We start from the raw sequence: 16,544 nt of genomic DNA, 5'->3' as shown, positions 1-16,544 counted from the left end.
CCTAAAAAGGTGCGCATGCAATTTTACAGAAACTGTATTTAATGAATATCTTGCATATCTCATTTTTTGCCCGCAGTATTAGGTTACATGACTACAATCGAATTCATAGGTTCATGATTTGTTGCCTTACATATAGTAACATAGTTGTTGAGACTAAAAGAAAGAAAGGTCCAATGAAATCAACAGTGCAGGCAGGACAAGATTTGTCTACATTCAAATTAAAGTCCACTGGGTTGCTGAGATGTCACAGCAGCTCATGCTAAGAGATAATGCCCCAGTCCTGGGCACCTTGGTTTTTTTGTTGTACAGTCCCAATAACACTTAGTAGCATGTAAATGCATAAATCAGTCTAGTAATTGGCTGTGGGTGCCAATCTTAGCAAACTTCTTACAGTTAAACCCCATTTAGAGATGAAGTGACCAACAGAGAAGAAGACAGAGACCCTGTTTTACTTTGCTATACAAAGCAATAGGACATGGCATAGCTCAACATTACGACAGAATAGACAGTGCCATATTACTCTGCATTGCTTGGTAAAACTGGCCTATTTTTAAACAAAACTTATATTATCTGTACACACTTAAATAAACTCTTTAAATAAGGAAATACAAAATGTACAAATTTACAAGAACCGGTATTACACAACTACTATCTGCACCCACACTCTGAAACCACCATGCCCTCGTATTTGTACTTGTAGGTCATCACTCCTGCATCCATGTAGAGGATAGATATGGGATCCAGTTTGGTGGCAACACAACAGGCTTTGGATGCCTTTTGGGCGTTTTTCATGTGAACCAGTGTTTGCACAATGGCGTGTTTGGTTGGTGTGACATGCTCTGTCAGTGGGTAAGAGCACACTCCACGACACTCATAAGCCTCGTAGCCGGTGGGCGCTATGATCCAGGAATCCCATCCGATTTCTTTGAAGTCGATGTAGAGTGAAGTCTTTTTACAGTAATTGCCCTTTGCGTTTCTCCTGGTTCGGGAGCTGGCATCATAAATAATGTTGGATCTCATTTGCAGCAAGGATTCCTCACTGGGCATGTTATTTGCTTCACCAAATTCTGTGCTGTCCTGAGTCAGCAGCTGCTCATGGCTAATCATATCATTGAGTTCCTCTTTCTCTTCTTTCCTCTCGCTACTTTGGTCATCTGAAAAAACAACCAGCAAGGGTTCATGCTTGGTTTCTGGTTTAACATCTATGTCTAGTTTGTCTTCTCCACCATCTTCTAGATCAATATCTGGATTCTGTATGTGGACTTCCAGTCTGTGAGTTGTAAATTCTGATCTACCCCAGCGCCGCACAGCCTCTGTGATATCAAACATCTCCCAGTCACTGCTGGTTTTATAGACCAACCTGGAAGCCAATTCCACCGCCTTTCGTGTTCCCTCTCCCTCACTGTGTATTTCGTAAACAGTGACTTTCCTGCCCGCTCCTTTGTACATTACATTGCCTCTTGGAACTAACATGTAGAGCTTAAGTTCCGCCATGACTATTAACTCGTGGTGAGGTATTGAAACATTGTAGAGCAGCTGATACTTCCTCACACCCAAGGCATCATTGTAGGGCACTGAGTAATCTAGAAAACACATAATACATTGAGTTAGAAAACAAGACAAGGCTTTTGGGCAATACACATATGTTTGTTGTCATGAAAGTCTCCCAAACTTTTGCTGCAAAGTCTATTTAATTATGGGTCTTTAGGGTGGTCCTCACCATGGCCCTGAGATTAGCTTTCAAGAGGGCCCCTTGCCATGACAATATTTATAAAAATCTAAGTTTGTTGTAGGCTCTTTTCCATTGAGCAACCTAGTTATGGAGCTACATGAAGACATGTTAAAATTAAGGCACTGTTAAAAGAAAATTGCAACAGAATAGATCTATAAATGTATACAGTCAAGCATGTGATTGAAAATGAATAAGTAAATGATTGACGATACAGATAAAGCAAGTCATGGCTGTCAACTGCATGCGTTACTTGATATTCTTAACGTCTTGTTTATCATCATGGTGCCCACAGGCAGCTAACATGTTACAACTATTGCCTTGTATCTTAAGCTCCCTAACTTTATGCTTTAAACACATCCTTGTAGTTGCTAAGAGCAGGTACCCTGAAATAGCCCCGCTGAACACTGCAGTTCTGTACAGTGAAGAGGTCTGCTTAGTGTATATCCACACTATTCCTAAGTTGGTCCCGTGCTGTTAGCACCTTTCATGCCTGGGAACTTGTGTTCAGAACATTCGCACACTTGTTTGAAGTGGAGGGATGTATGCATTTAGAACATATGGTAAAAAGGCTTCATCTAAGCATCTAAAAGATTGGATGAGTACCATTTATCATACAATGCACCAGACGCTATAACAAGCAACATACTTTGAGATTTTTTGGGCATAAGTCTTTATCTTATAGGTATTACTCATGTGAAGCTTCTGTCCTCGTTTTACATTAGAATGCATTTTTAGAATCAGCTATTTTACTCAGATATGATATATAGATGCATTGGTTTTCTGTCTTTTTACAACCAAGATCCAATTCTAAGAGATTTTTAAGTATCTTAATACCAGTTCTCTCTCACGCTGTGATTGATGCCTCGTTTTCACAGTCTCTGATTGTGAACCGTAAGCATTTTAGGGTGGTGGATCCATTCAGTGATTAGGTCCCTGGTGAAAGACCCTGCCAAACTAAAAACGCTGACTTTTAATGGATATTTAACAAATGTTGTTTTAACCTTTTTCAATGCTCGGCACAGCTGTGTTTTTGTGCCTACAATATGCACTGAAAAGCAATAATGGTATATTTCTTCTACATGACATCCCGCTTGAGGTCGAATTACACAGAGAATCATAGAGATGAAAGAAACATTCCAGCAAGGGGTTCTGGGTAATGCTATTCTATTACTCTATACCAATTCTATACAATTATTTCATTTAGTCTCATTTCGGCATCAGTGTTGCAAGTTAACATTAAATTACATAAATATGACCTGTTTGTGAGGGAAAAGGCAAGACTATTTTGACATTATGGGATCAACTTGCCAAGAAAGTGCGGCTCTGATACAGGAACTTAGTACGCTCGAAAATTGGAGGGTACAAAGCTTACAGGAAATCTGAGGAAGTATTACACTCATAAGTGCAGAGATTTATTGAGTAGATTTCCACCAGGGTTAGGTGAACCTAAAAATATGAGAGAAATGAAATGCATCAGGCATGAGTTACAATAAAATCAAGAAGTACAGATCATGCACAAGGCCCAGCCAGTGTGTATATGTGTGTGTGTATATATATATATATATATATATATATATATATATATATATATATATATATATATACTGTATATATATATATATATATATACTGTATATATAATATTTAAATGCTTAAAGGCTTGGATCTTGTGTGGCAGGGATAAATAGCCCCATATGTGATAAGTGATTAGGAAGGCCATCAAACTGGTATCTTGCCTAAAGCCCCATGAAGTGTCAATCAATTTAATTGTTTTGGAGATATTTGCAAAAAAGGTTCACCCAATAAAAGCTTACATCCATGTGTCCGAGCGGCAGGCCCAGCGTTATCTAATCATTCTGACGTTTCCCATCTGACGTTTTCTCTCTTCTCCCTAACCACCATTACAAAGACTGTGTCCATGTGTCCACCATCAGTAACTTACCAATAGGATAAGATGAGTTATTAACCCCTTAATGACAAAGCCCATACAGGCTCAAAATGCATTGTTTTCAATGTGTTTAGGGACCGCCCATTGTCCTTAAGGGGTTAAGAAGAAATAATCATGTAGATCATGTAGATATAGTTGAGAGGGTTGTTCCCATTATGGGAAGACAGGATATTTAATTTATATACTGTGTATATATATATATATATATATTCATATATGGTATATAGTGCTCACCAAATCACTCAACTTTAGATGAACAAATGACCCCTGACTCTACATGTATTAAAACAATTGTCAAGTTGTCAATACTGAACGTTGCTCTAGTAGTCTACTTGCAGTTGATAGAACCCAATATAGTAGATCTGGGAAGTAAACCTGAGAAGTAAAAAGAGAACGCTGATGAGGGTTTAATTATAAGCAGACTTGAGGCTGGAGGGAGAGGGGCCTTGAGTAGAAATTGTTTGCTTATTCACAATTTCAGGTTCTTACTGGTAGAGATTGAGTTGATGCTGATTGAAATGTTCAGATGCCCCTGTTGTTAATGCATTTATAATTTGTTTATATTACAATTACAAAATATGTAGGTGTTTAATGTAAACTGAATTTTAATGGGGAAAAACACCCTAGATATCTAACAAAGCAACGTAGCAATCATCACTGCTCATTTCAATACAGAAACATCACATTTGACGACAAATAAGAGCCTTTCAGCTCATATAGTTTGCCCATAATTCCTACTGTATACATATATGTTTAAATTCCCTCCGGGTTTATTGACTGATTGAACTATAGGTTATGAAAGCTCACGTTGGCCTTGCATAGGGTACGCTCAACTTGTGAGATTAACCACATTAACCAGACTTCATGGTGTCAGGACCTATAGCATCTTTAATGGATACGGTTTATTATGAGAGCTCACTATAGAGCAGAAAGCCTTGGTTTTAAATTGAGTTAAGCCACTGTGCCATGGGGCTGTGCATTGACTCAGACTTTTATTAATATTTGGTTTAGATAGAGAGATCAGTGCATATAGTTTAAGAGGGCTGCTAGCTAGCGATGGTTGGTCTGCTTCAAACCACCAAAGCAAACGTGAGAAACATTTGGAAAAATGCAGGAAGAGGTTATAGGGTTGGGTAGGAGAAGATATTAGCAAATTATCTTAGTTCGGTGATGATGATGCCAGTGGCAACAGTTTCTGTATAGACAGTAATCAAGAAACCATAAAGAAGATACCCTAGTGTAGTTCGTACCAGGAATATTAGAAACTAGGTGCTTATATGGAAGAAATTAAAGCTTTTGGGTTTAATAGGAGCACACATTTATCAAGGTAAGTAAAGTTTCCCATGTCAACATATGTTGCCTCTGTTCAGTTCAGTCAGAGAGCACAAGAGATTGAGTTATTCAAAATTATTATTAAAACCACAAAAACTTATATTTGGTTACTATACTGAAATTCAGTAAAAGGGTAAAAGGTGACAGATTTGCAGTAAAATAAAATGAATTTAAAAAAATCGACCTACTTTGGAATCTACAATGGTTAAATATATTGCACACCTGTTCATAAACCATTGATACTCCTTAAAAGTAACATTTTTAGTAGAGAAGGTCAAGAGTGTATGGGTATAATATTTTCAGTTAGAAGCAAAGCTCAGGGTAGTCTACCTATTGACTGTGCAAACAGCCCAAGAGAGACGTTATTGTGTAGGGTGGCAGAAAACCGCCATCCACTGTTAACCACATTCTAAACTCCTGGGGATCGAAGGGAGGACAGAGAGCCTTAAACTGACAGTAAATTCCATTATTTTTTTAGGAACAGCAGTGTTTGTTGGCCCTTGTTGTTTCCTAGGTGACAGGTCCACTTTAAGGTTACTCAATCCAATGGGTTGTTCATATCTCTGACACTCCAACAATTGAAGGCACTGATAACTAATTCTGCTTTTAGGAAAAGGACAAATCTATATTGCTAAATCAAAGTGTATTTTTAAGAAACCATGCTTATTGTAAAATACACTCCCTATAGTTATTTGAAAATCTGGGTTAGCCAACCTATTACGTTTCATTTACCCCAGGGTAAGTGACTATAACATGCCTTTTTTTCTCGTTTATGGATTTACTAAATATATAAATGCAAATGCAGAGCCCCAACTTACACCCTACCAAAGACACTAGTAAATCATTTTAGCTTTTTAAAACATATCTATGTATTATCTAACATGGTTTGTGCAGACAATCCAGGGTCAAAAGTGATTTCTCTGATCAGTGCTTTGTCACTGCTGATATTGCTAAAAAGTAAATACACATGTATTTGGGTATTGAAATGCATCCGAATATTATTAAATAAAAGTGTGTAACAATTTTGGTGGATGTCATAGTACATCCAAAGGGTTGTAATAAAATGGTCCTCAAACCAGTGGAATATGTTGTTGGTAAGGAACTAATCTTCAGTTGATGACCTTGGAACCTAAGCTCTTCGCCTACAGTATTTAGTATTCCATTAGGTTAAAATGAGCTCTGGTAAAGTGGAATCTGATGTCTATGATCAGATTCCCAATTGATAATCAAATTTTTGCCATTCAGATGATTAATAACTGATGCATCCTTTATGTGATAGAATGAAACCTTCATAATAACGAATGTGTTATTATTCTATGTTCTATTGCGTCAGAACATGAATGTGAAAAGTTTCAGCACTGAAGTAAGTGCACATTGAGTTACAATCAAATGAAAAGCCAACTGGAGAGTCTAATACCTGAACATATTTGATAACACTTACACAGATTCTACATACTGGGGTACCCTGATAACACTAGGCAAGCTAACACAGGGCATCATATTTTTAGAATTTTTTTGTGACAGACACAGGTCCCAATGCAATTCTTGTCAAAGCAACTATTTGCATAACAAGAATTCAAACATGTTTGTATAATAGCAATACTGATCTCAATCAAGAGCATTTTCAAAACAAGTTCATGTAAATTGAAAGAATAGGAAGTGTCCTTCTAATTGGTTTTCATTAAATGTTACCCTGCAAGTACAAAATGATCCTTATTTCACAGACGTTTGAGTAGAATGGACAGCCTCTGTTTCCAGTCAATATTTCCGCCAGCAGCAAGACCCATATGCCAGTTCTTTTTAAATGAAGCCATCATTAATACAATGATCCTCAGACTCCAACAGAATGTTCTGTTACTCTTGTAAAGAACTCATTGGGAATACAGGATTATGCCTGTAGTCTGGCCCATACCTCTTTCCCAAAATCAAATGAAATCTGGATCAATGAAATAAAAAAAATGTGGCAGAATTACACAGTCCAGATCTGATGGGAATAAGTCTTGGAACATGTACACTTAAACATCAAAGTATCCTTCGCTCAATGTGTTGCATCTTCACAGAGTGTTTGACTTTCAGGTAACCAAAAATCAAGATGCATCCATGGAAGACTCCCAGATAAAATGATCAAGGTTGACACATTAAAAGTGATGACATGCACAGGGGATACAAATTAAGCCTAGGGATCAAATGGTGTCAAATTATTTTGTGCGTGTAGTTTTCTCTAACACACACCACTAGTGTTACACAATTCATTTAATATATAAAGGGTCGGTCGTTGAGGCAAATTTGAGCCAAAAGCATAATTACTGTAATGAGATTTCGTGGGTGAAAACACAACAGCATGGTGATCATGTAAAAGATTTATCGGCTGTGCTTTTTCAAAATGTATAGCCCACTGGGAGCTAGGGAAGTTTAAAGATAATTGAACACAGACGTTTCGCCTGTATGTTGTACATGCACTGATTTATCCTGGGGGAAAGCCAGTTTGGCCGTGTTATACACCCTTTGTGTTCTAAGTGTTTTCAGAACCGGGACTAACATGTTTATGCCTATTTAAAAAGCAGAACATAAATTACAAGACAAAAAAAAAATAGGAAGCCGAAAAGCTGTGCTGCCTTTAAATGTAGACTAATTTGACCCACCCACTTTGTCACTTCATTCACTAGTGCATCATTCACGAGCGTTGTTTAACCACCTCTGCTGGGAAGATGTACCGTTCCTTTAACACTCTTTTTGTGATCGTGCATCTTACAAATTATAACATAAACACCTCTAGGTAATTCAAATGACTTGATATGATGATTATTGAGATGAAGATATGATGATATATGTTTTAAATGGAAAACCAAATCAGACAGTGGACCCCCAATTGGATCAATAACATATATATTTAACATTGATTTATTTTTATTTTTTTTTACAAATCCTGCTAAACATATCGTGGACACGAACAGAAAAGCCGGTTTCTCTGTATAGGAAACAAGTCACTTAATCTGTTCGGTGTTTAACAAATTCTTGGGAATTTGTTGTTTGAAGCTCATGCATGAATGTTGATTTTGTTGATTTTGCAACCGTCTCGTTGCCCTTTGAACCACACTAAGAAATTTAGATGAAGCCTTTCCCACAACAATATCTTATTTTTATATGAGTTTGGAGAGAGATGAATAGATATCAGAGATGAGAAGCAGCTGGGACTATTGTATAAAGTCAGTGATGGTTTTAAGGTTTCTGTTTTGTGAGCAAATAAATTCTGAGATGTTTGGAAGGTTGTAGAGACACATAGTCATCTTTCTTGTTAATGTTCTGGAGAAACAGGAAATGCAGAGTTAATCTGAAATGATAAAAGCCAACTGATTGTAACCCTTTCTCTACAGTTTGCTTGAAGGTGCATATTTTTACTTATTTGTAGTTCGATGGACCCATGTGAATCATGTGGAAATTAATTTAGAAGGTGTGTGGGCTGGTCTCAAGCCAACAACTTCATTTTGTTAAAAAAAATATTTAGGAAGATAGTTTTCTTGTCTAATACATTTTTAGTTGGGTCACGATTCCATTATATCTAATGTAAGAAGATAAACTTTGAATAAGAAATAGAATAGAATAAGAAAAGAAGGAAGGATATAAACAGATAAAATATGATAATGAGGGTTATAAGAATTGAGGTTTTGGTGGTCTGCACGCTATGATCGTGGTACCATGATATATCTAATTGGAATTGTTTATGTAAATTAAATTACATGGATCAAAGTTATAACCTTGAAATTCTTTCTACAGATCATTATCAATTTCACATTGATGAAGGGCCTACAATTCAATAATTTGACAAAGGAGAACCTACCGATATTTTAAGAAACATTTTTTCAGACATTCAGTTCGAGGTTACGGAATCTGAGATTTGTATATTTAAATATCAGATATTGTCTACATTCTTACCATGACTGTCAGTTACATCTGCACATAAAAAATAACTAATTCATTTTGTGAAACTATCAAGTTAGGGTTCCCTACAAATATTTATGATATGTCTGTCCCCAAATCTCTTACCTTCATTTCTAAAGCTGCGTACGATATTAGCTGAGGGCATGGTGGTTCTGTCCTTTGCAAACTTGTTGTAGAGTTCCAGCATGTATTCTGGAGGCTCCACCTTGACAGGTGCTTGAATTGGGATCCCAGATAGGTTGAGAGTTTTCAGTAAGTCATCTTTCATTGTTTCCAGCAAGGAGTTGAAATCAAACCCATCCTGTTCCGTGAGGACTTCATCATATAAAGGCAAGTCTTCTTCCAAGCCCATGATGGGACTGGCCGAAATAAATTGCACCAATAAACTTAAGGCCACATAAACCCGCAGAGAGATGGGATCCATGGTCAGAAATCACTCTTGTTCTGATTAATCTCAGCTGCCAGCGGTGTCCGGTGTTCTGTTTTATTCTCTTGAGAGGACACTGCTTTTGTCATCTGCAGTTGACAAGTTAGGAAACACTCGTCTGCAACTTGTGACCATTCTCTCTCTCACATTCAAAGATCTTGCTCCCTCTTTCTCCCTCCCTCTCTTCTCTCTCTAAAAAGCCAGGTTTCACTAATTTGATAACATGTCCCTACAGCATCCCTGCTCCTCTTATCTCCTACTTTAGAAGTGTCTCCCCAGATTTTACTGCTATCTCAGAATCCCACTTCTCCTAATGAGCATTTTGTAAACATTTCCATATTCTGACACTGCTTGCGAGATAGGCCAATTTTTCTCTCCGCTTAAAGAAAAAAAAAAAAGTTTGCCCTTATTCTGCAGCTAAACTCCACTGTTGTGGGCTGCCAAACTTTCCCTCTGAGAAGTTTTATGTGATTTTTGCTAACATGCAAGAAGCGTATATAAGCTCCATGTGAATAAATAGATTTCTGGATGTTCCAAGGTAAATTTACATCTCTGCAAGATGCGGGTTTTCTGCAAGAGAAAATATGTTAAAACTGATAGAAAACATTGTGGAACTTCCTATTGAGAAGGATGGAAAACTGAACTGTTACTTTTTCCCCCCTTCTCCTTCACAGTAATATTATGGAGGTCATAACCCTTTTCGAGGCTACATGGGCCTGCAAGTAATTTTCAGTAAATGAGACTTTTTATATGATGGATTCTCTGCAAATGAGGTTTTCTTTATGTGACTGAATGTGTTCCCAAGAGAGAATAACAATTCCCTTAGTGGGTGAGACTCCTTTAAAACACTGTATGTCACTTTCCTCGTAACGAGGTTCTACGCCTATGAAGAAGGCTTCTGTAAACACTAACATCTGCCGTAAACAGCGAGGTAGCTTGCATTAAACATAGTAGTTTATTCTTAATTCAGATTGTCGTAATTCACCCTTAATCTGCCCCATAATGTTAAAGATAGGGTAAACTCTCAACTAAACCTTTACGGTGAATATAAATTGTTTCATATAATGAAGTATACCTTTAATGAAGTGTACTTGGTGAAGCTTATGCTTAACTAGTGAGTGGAGATCTGAAGCAAACGTATTATGAATGGGAGTGTGGCTCCTGTGGGACTCTTCCTGTGCCCTGTGCTTGACACTCTGGCACCTCTGTAACCTTCTATAACCTTGTGTGGTTATCTTCTGTCTTGCCATGTTTTCCGTCCCAAAACCATGATCTGACACTCCTCCTGTGTCCTTGTCAACAGCAAACAATGTAAAACACAGTTACGGCACATGGTAGCACCCATTATATGCTTGCCAAGACAGTCATGTGGTCTATATACGATATATATATATTTGTATTTATATACACACACACACATTGTTTTCTTTTAATATGGTGCACATATGCTTTGGATGTATTACGTTTATTGCATGCAAACTGGTTTAACAGCACAGTGTGTGGAAAGTCATCTTTTTTTCAAATATTCCCAAGAGGTGATCATTTTTAGTTATGTTTGCTACTCAATAATGATACAGTCTCTCAATAAAATAATAATCTGTTTTCTTGTTTCAGGGAGGTTCCTAACTTTCTGTAGTACCTGTCAACTTAAGCAAATTAAGTTGCTGTGGTAGCAGAAGTCTCGCAGGAGGGCCTTCTTATGGCTGAAAGATGACATTTTTGCTGTCTTGGTAGTATATAACTAAACACAACATGCATTATATACATGCTGGGATTGAATTCTAAAAATACATGATCAATGCCGCACTTCAGAAAATATGAAGCAGAGCTTTTGCCTTAAAACTGGGTGGGGAGTAAATTTTTCTTTTTATTCCAAGAGATGTGACAATAACATTAGCCGTGGTGTGGTTTCACCATCGTCTCAAAACTGCGAAGATACCATCATGCCGAAATACATAAGGATGTTTTGTAGAAACTTAACATCATACCCAAAACTTGCTCGTAATTTGAAACGCCTGGCTAGATGTCTGTAATTATTTTCCTTAATACCCTCAGATAGCGGTGAAATTCCTGGAACAGCTTAGAATGTTCTTTATGGGTAAAACAGACACAGTGCTCCCTTAAAGCGTTAATAAGACAGCACCGTCCAAAATTCTTCTAGAAGGTTGGCACATGCTGCCTGATGCCCAGAGATCTCTGCCAACCCTTATCTCCTTCCTCACTGACAGCGCCACTTGTCTGCTTATTAATACATCTGCGCCACAGATAGGCGGCCTTGACGTTTCCGTAAAACATAATCTGTTTTTCCAGAGGCTTGACCTATAATCTACGGGGGGACTTGTGTCGTGTTGCGCGCTTTGCACCCAAGTTCACACGGACAAGTTCTGACAGCACGATGGAGGCTAGGAGGCAAGTGTCATTAAGTACGAAATAAAATTGTCTGCTATAGCCAAATCCCTGTTAGAAGGACAATTATTTTGGCACACAGTAATGTATACAGTGGCGTCAAACAAGTTATGTATTATATTGTGTTATATAGTTTGATGTTTATGTGATTCAAAGTGATCCATTTTAAATTAACATCTGCAGATGTTCACAACACAAGTACATAGAATTCACAACAAGTAGATCTTTCCACCTGTCCAGGGTTTTTGAACCGTAGATGTGTGTATCCCATATCATTGTGACTCATGTAACTGTGATGAAAACTAAATAAAAATATTTAAACATAAAACAATGTATGTACTGCATTTTATTCAGAAATAAGGATTATCTTGACCTAAAGATAGACCTCACCCTTAAAGTGGGATGCATTTGGAAATAAAATCTGATTTAGATTAAGTCTGGTAAAGTTCCGCCTATAGGCTGTTCGTCAGGTTTATGATTGATATATTTAGGGAAAAGGGTGAGGCTCATGTTCAGGCCAATATGACATTTCCATTCAAAAAGTTGAAGATGGACACTTGTTTCTGGGAATGGGTAGATGTTTGGGGCAAAACCATTTTGGATTTTAAAGTATCTTTGTGCCTTAACTGTACTTTTTTTTCAAGGAAAATTGTGAAGTTTCAGTTGTGAATTGTGAATTGTCAGTTTTAATAAACAACGTTTGAAATCATTTTCTCAATCACACAGACAGGGAACTTCAAGGGCTTCACATAAAGCTAACTATAACAAAACACACTGTTTTAAATGATGCTCTGTTTCACATCTCACTTAATGCTAACAGTGAAATCTCATTGGACTTCCCCTTTAAGATTCTAAAACCATTCATAAATTAGTTTTTGGAGCAGCTCTATGTCATGGACATATACAGTATTTACAGTATTTGGCATTGAGCCAATGCATATTCAGCCCACTTGGGCACCTGCTGAAGTAGTAGATTGGTGTGTATGAAATAATGCTGGCCAGAGGACCACCGGTGCCAGTCTGGGTCTGAATAAGGTGGCTTATATGATTACATAAATACCCATAAAACAGAGTTATGATTAATGAGCCACTACAAAGTGTATTATATTTTGGGATATATTGTATTATTTATTAATTTATTATGTTTTTATAGTTGCAGGATTGTGTTAGAATAGAAGCATACAGTACCCCTTCCGCTAGACATGCACGAGAGCTACTCTGCAGCAGCTAGTGAGCTACCAGTAGCTTGCAGGCTACCTATTGGAGGCCCTTATATAATGACCTTATATACAAGATTTGCATTCTTAATACTAAATATTCCTTTATGACCTTCTCACTCTATCTTTAAGGGCAATCATTTCGGGGAAAAAATGCACTTTTTAATGCAAGTATTGATTTGGTTATAAAAGAGTTAAACACAGAGAGCTCCACATTAACTCTTATTTTTTTCCTTTTAAACTTCACTCCAAAGGGAGGTGGATTTGCCGTTGACAGAGAGGGGGTGGAGGTGAAGGGGGGCCTTAGGGAATACACATCACATTACATTTTCTCATTGGTTTTGCCAAAACTGTTTAATTTTATTCATGTGTTTCGGATGCAAAGTCAGCATGAAAGCTCAGCTCGGAGCTCTAATATTCAGCAAGACAGGCTTGATCTGTGGGTTTCCTTTCCCCTGGTCAAGTGCCTGGGTTCTTAGGAACTTCACAATTCTTTTTTTAATTTTTATTTTCCTGTCTATAACTAGTGAAATGTTTTGTATATTGGGTTGATGGTGTGATATTCTACTTTAATTCCGCACAGGAAACCTTTTCCCCACACTTGGACTGACGTTTCCAACTGTGTCTTCGGAACTGGTATTCTCGAGCGCCCGGTTTTTAAGAATATGCCTGCTTGGGTGTTTCAGGACTGAATCTCTGTTGAGGTAGAAATGTTTTGTTGAGGATGCTGGTTGGCATCTATACATTCATTGTATAAAGGCCTGCTGCTGACTCTTATGCTGGGTTCATTGTAGCTTATTCATTTCTATTTGTGAGTATGGAGGTGGTTATTTCTAGGAAATTATATTATGGCCTAGTCATACAGCCAAGGGTAGACTTGGCCAAGGGGCATTTGCCCCCTGGTCCAGGCATTCCCCTAGGCCTGCTGGCTCACGCCATTGATCAGTTTCTCGGTGAGAGATTGACTGATAAGAGGTGAGGTGAGAGCAAAGTCCTCTCTGTCTATGTGTAGGCTATGTGACTGTGTGCGTATATTTCTGTGTATGTATAAATAAGTGTGCATGTATGTCTTAGTGCATAAAGTAATGTAAGCAAATTTAAAAAATAGATGACATTTGTATATTAATAGATTCAAATTTGAAACTAGCATAAAGATGTATTTGCGCGTGTGAACATGTGACTTCCCTAAATGTATTGGTGCAAATCTAGTCCATGAACCCTTGGTCTTTGCTATCATTCAGTAGGCTTGCCATCATTCAACAAAACCTGGAACACACACAAGTCCATATTTTCAGTGCATATAATGGATTTTACCGCATTATTTATCATTAAGGCTATAGACCCTTGGAAATGGTTAGTTTCTACCCTATACATTCATATATCTACCATATGTGCTGGAATAAAGTTGTATATGTGTGTACATTTGTGTATACATTTGAGTAAATAAACAAAGTGTAAAGACAGTAATGAACAGGCTCATAGGCCAGGATGATACCCAAAGGGCCACAGTCTGGTGATTGCCCCCCAGGCAGGTGGCTACCAGCAGTCTCTGTATACCGGAACCTTAGTATGTGGAATGTGAAGCACGTGGTTCTTCCCCATTTATTACATGGTCCTCCGGCATGTTCATGAGTTCAAGATAAATTCTACATTGGTGATTTCTGCTCTCTCCGCTTCATGTGTTAAGAAGGTATGTTTAGTCTTTTGTTAGCTAAAAATCCAATCAGGTTTGTTTTAAGATGATGATCAATACTTAACGTTCATGAGCATTAAGCTGCATAATGCAAGACAGCGGAACATAATCTGAAGTAAAGACACCAACATAACATTTTGGATACATGAAATAAGAATACTAGATTCAAAGATAAAATATGTGAGATGTAATTCTTGTGTCCAAGCATTATTAAATCAGGGTTACAACTTTTGATTGGGTTTATGGTTTTGAAGTCACTAACTTCTCTACATTCAATGAAGTTCTAAGACAAGGGTTGGAAGCTAAAGAATAGCTTGGTTTAGGCGAATTAAAGAAAGGAGGATGTTGTAGCTGCGTTAGTCACTGTAGCTGTGGGGTCACTCAACCCGCTCAACCCTGCATACTTCAGATGGGGTTTAACACGGATATGTAACTAAAACACAACAATTATCCATGTTTTACAAAAAAGTAGATGGGTAAGTTGTACATCCTGCAGTATAATTATATGATTCAATGGTGGATGGGTTACAAATTCCATATTGTTCTGCCATTGGGTTGTGGAGCCTCATGTAACATAGTAACATAGTTCATAAGGTTGAAAAAAGACCAAAGTCCATCATGTTCAACCTATATACATATTGTGTCCCTACTGTGTTGATCCAGAGGAAGGCAAAAAACCCTTATGAAGCAGATGCCAATTGCCCCATACCAGGGGGAAAATGTGATTTGTAGTTCACCAACATATACACATTACAGATTCTGGAAAGCATGTTATTCATGTTTATTTTTTATGACATGTTTCATAGGCTTAGACACATCATGTGAGTAGTTGATGGAATTATACATTTAAACATACTGCATTAAACGTGAAGAGGACTCTGTTCAAAAGATTTTGTTTCCTAAAGCAAGGAAGGGTATACAAGATAATTGTACAATAGCTTATGCAATATTCACTCAGCTATTGGGTATAATAGACTGCCAGACAGGCACATATTTATTTTGGACCCATTTCGCCAACAAACGGCTTCCTCAACTCGGCAACTGAGGAAGCCACATATTGGTGAAACGTGTCACGTGGTGCAAGTGGCCAGAACATTTAGGTTACAATCTTAAAAATTGCGTACACTTTACCTAAGGAAATCTATATTTTTTCTGGAGTTAAACTATTCATAGACACCTAGCTTTGGCCAAACTGTGCATCACATAAAAAATGTAGTGGTAAAATCACAAAAAAAATCCTCAAAAGCCATTTCCTCCTATAATTTTCTTCAGAAATCCAAACCAAATAGTAAAAGCAATGAAATTTTTCTTGAAAGCTCCCACCCCCCTTAGCAAATGTATGTAATAGATCTGGTAACACATATATGCAGATTGTACAAGTAGCCAACATAGGTGACATAGGTCACATTATAACTCACTTTAGGCACACATAGGAAGGACGTAAACACACAAACTATAAGCAGAAAATACACATGTCCAGAAGTGCGGCACCCTTTTTGCACACCTAGTGTACCTACATTTTGGGGCTTCAACTCTCACCACACTTATTTTGGTTGTGTTTTCAAAAAGGTAATTTTTTTATTAAATAAAATAAATATATTTATATAAAATTTGCCTCTTTCTCTTTTTCATTTATTTAAATTTTTCATTGATTTTACTAGGAGTGGGATGTCATAGCCCCTGATCCCTGGATGTCAGCATTGACATTGACAGATTGTTTCGCTGGTTACCATGGTAGTGAGCAGCCATATTGTCTGCCTGTGCCATGGCCCTAAATACTGTCTAAAGGAAGTAATCAGGGTTTTTTTTTTTAACTTTAATGAACTTAGAGAGAAGCTGCCGATTGGCAG

At 37.5% G+C, this 16,544-nt stretch overlaps 1 protein-coding gene across 1 annotated transcript; it reads right to left on the bottom strand.

Moving 5' to 3' along the window:
- Positions 1–648: 648 nt before the first annotated feature.
- On the bottom strand, positions 649–9,375 carry BMP10 (bone morphogenetic protein 10). Its single transcript, XM_089485769.1, has 2 exons — positions 9,057–9,375; positions 649–1,583 (listed from the first exon to the last, which is right to left on the bottom strand). Exons 1-2 carry the CDS (start codon positions 9,373–9,375, stop codon positions 649–651), a joined length of 1,254 nt encoding a protein of 417 aa, XP_089341895.1.
- Between the last annotated feature and the right edge of the window lie 7,169 nt (positions 9,376–16,544).

The sequence above is a fragment of the Sceloporus occidentalis genome, unplaced genomic scaffold, assembly GCF_023333645.1.
Source record: "Sceloporus occidentalis isolate IW3139 unplaced genomic scaffold, rSceOcc1.0.p SCAF_26, whole genome shotgun sequence".
NCBI classification, from domain to species: Eukaryota; Metazoa; Chordata; class Lepidosauria; order Squamata; family Phrynosomatidae; genus Sceloporus; species Sceloporus occidentalis.
This window is presented reverse-complemented; position numbering and strand designations above follow the sequence as displayed.

Coding starts and splice junctions, on each gene's coding strand:
- BMP10 (XM_089485769.1), bottom strand. CDS start 9,375: ATGGATCCCATCTCTCTGCGGGTTTATGTGGCCTTAAGTTTATTGGTG. Junction 1,584..9,056: donor ACGCAGCTTTAGAAATGAAG/GTAAGAGATTTG, acceptor TGTGTTTTCTAG/ATTACTCAGTGCCCTACAAT.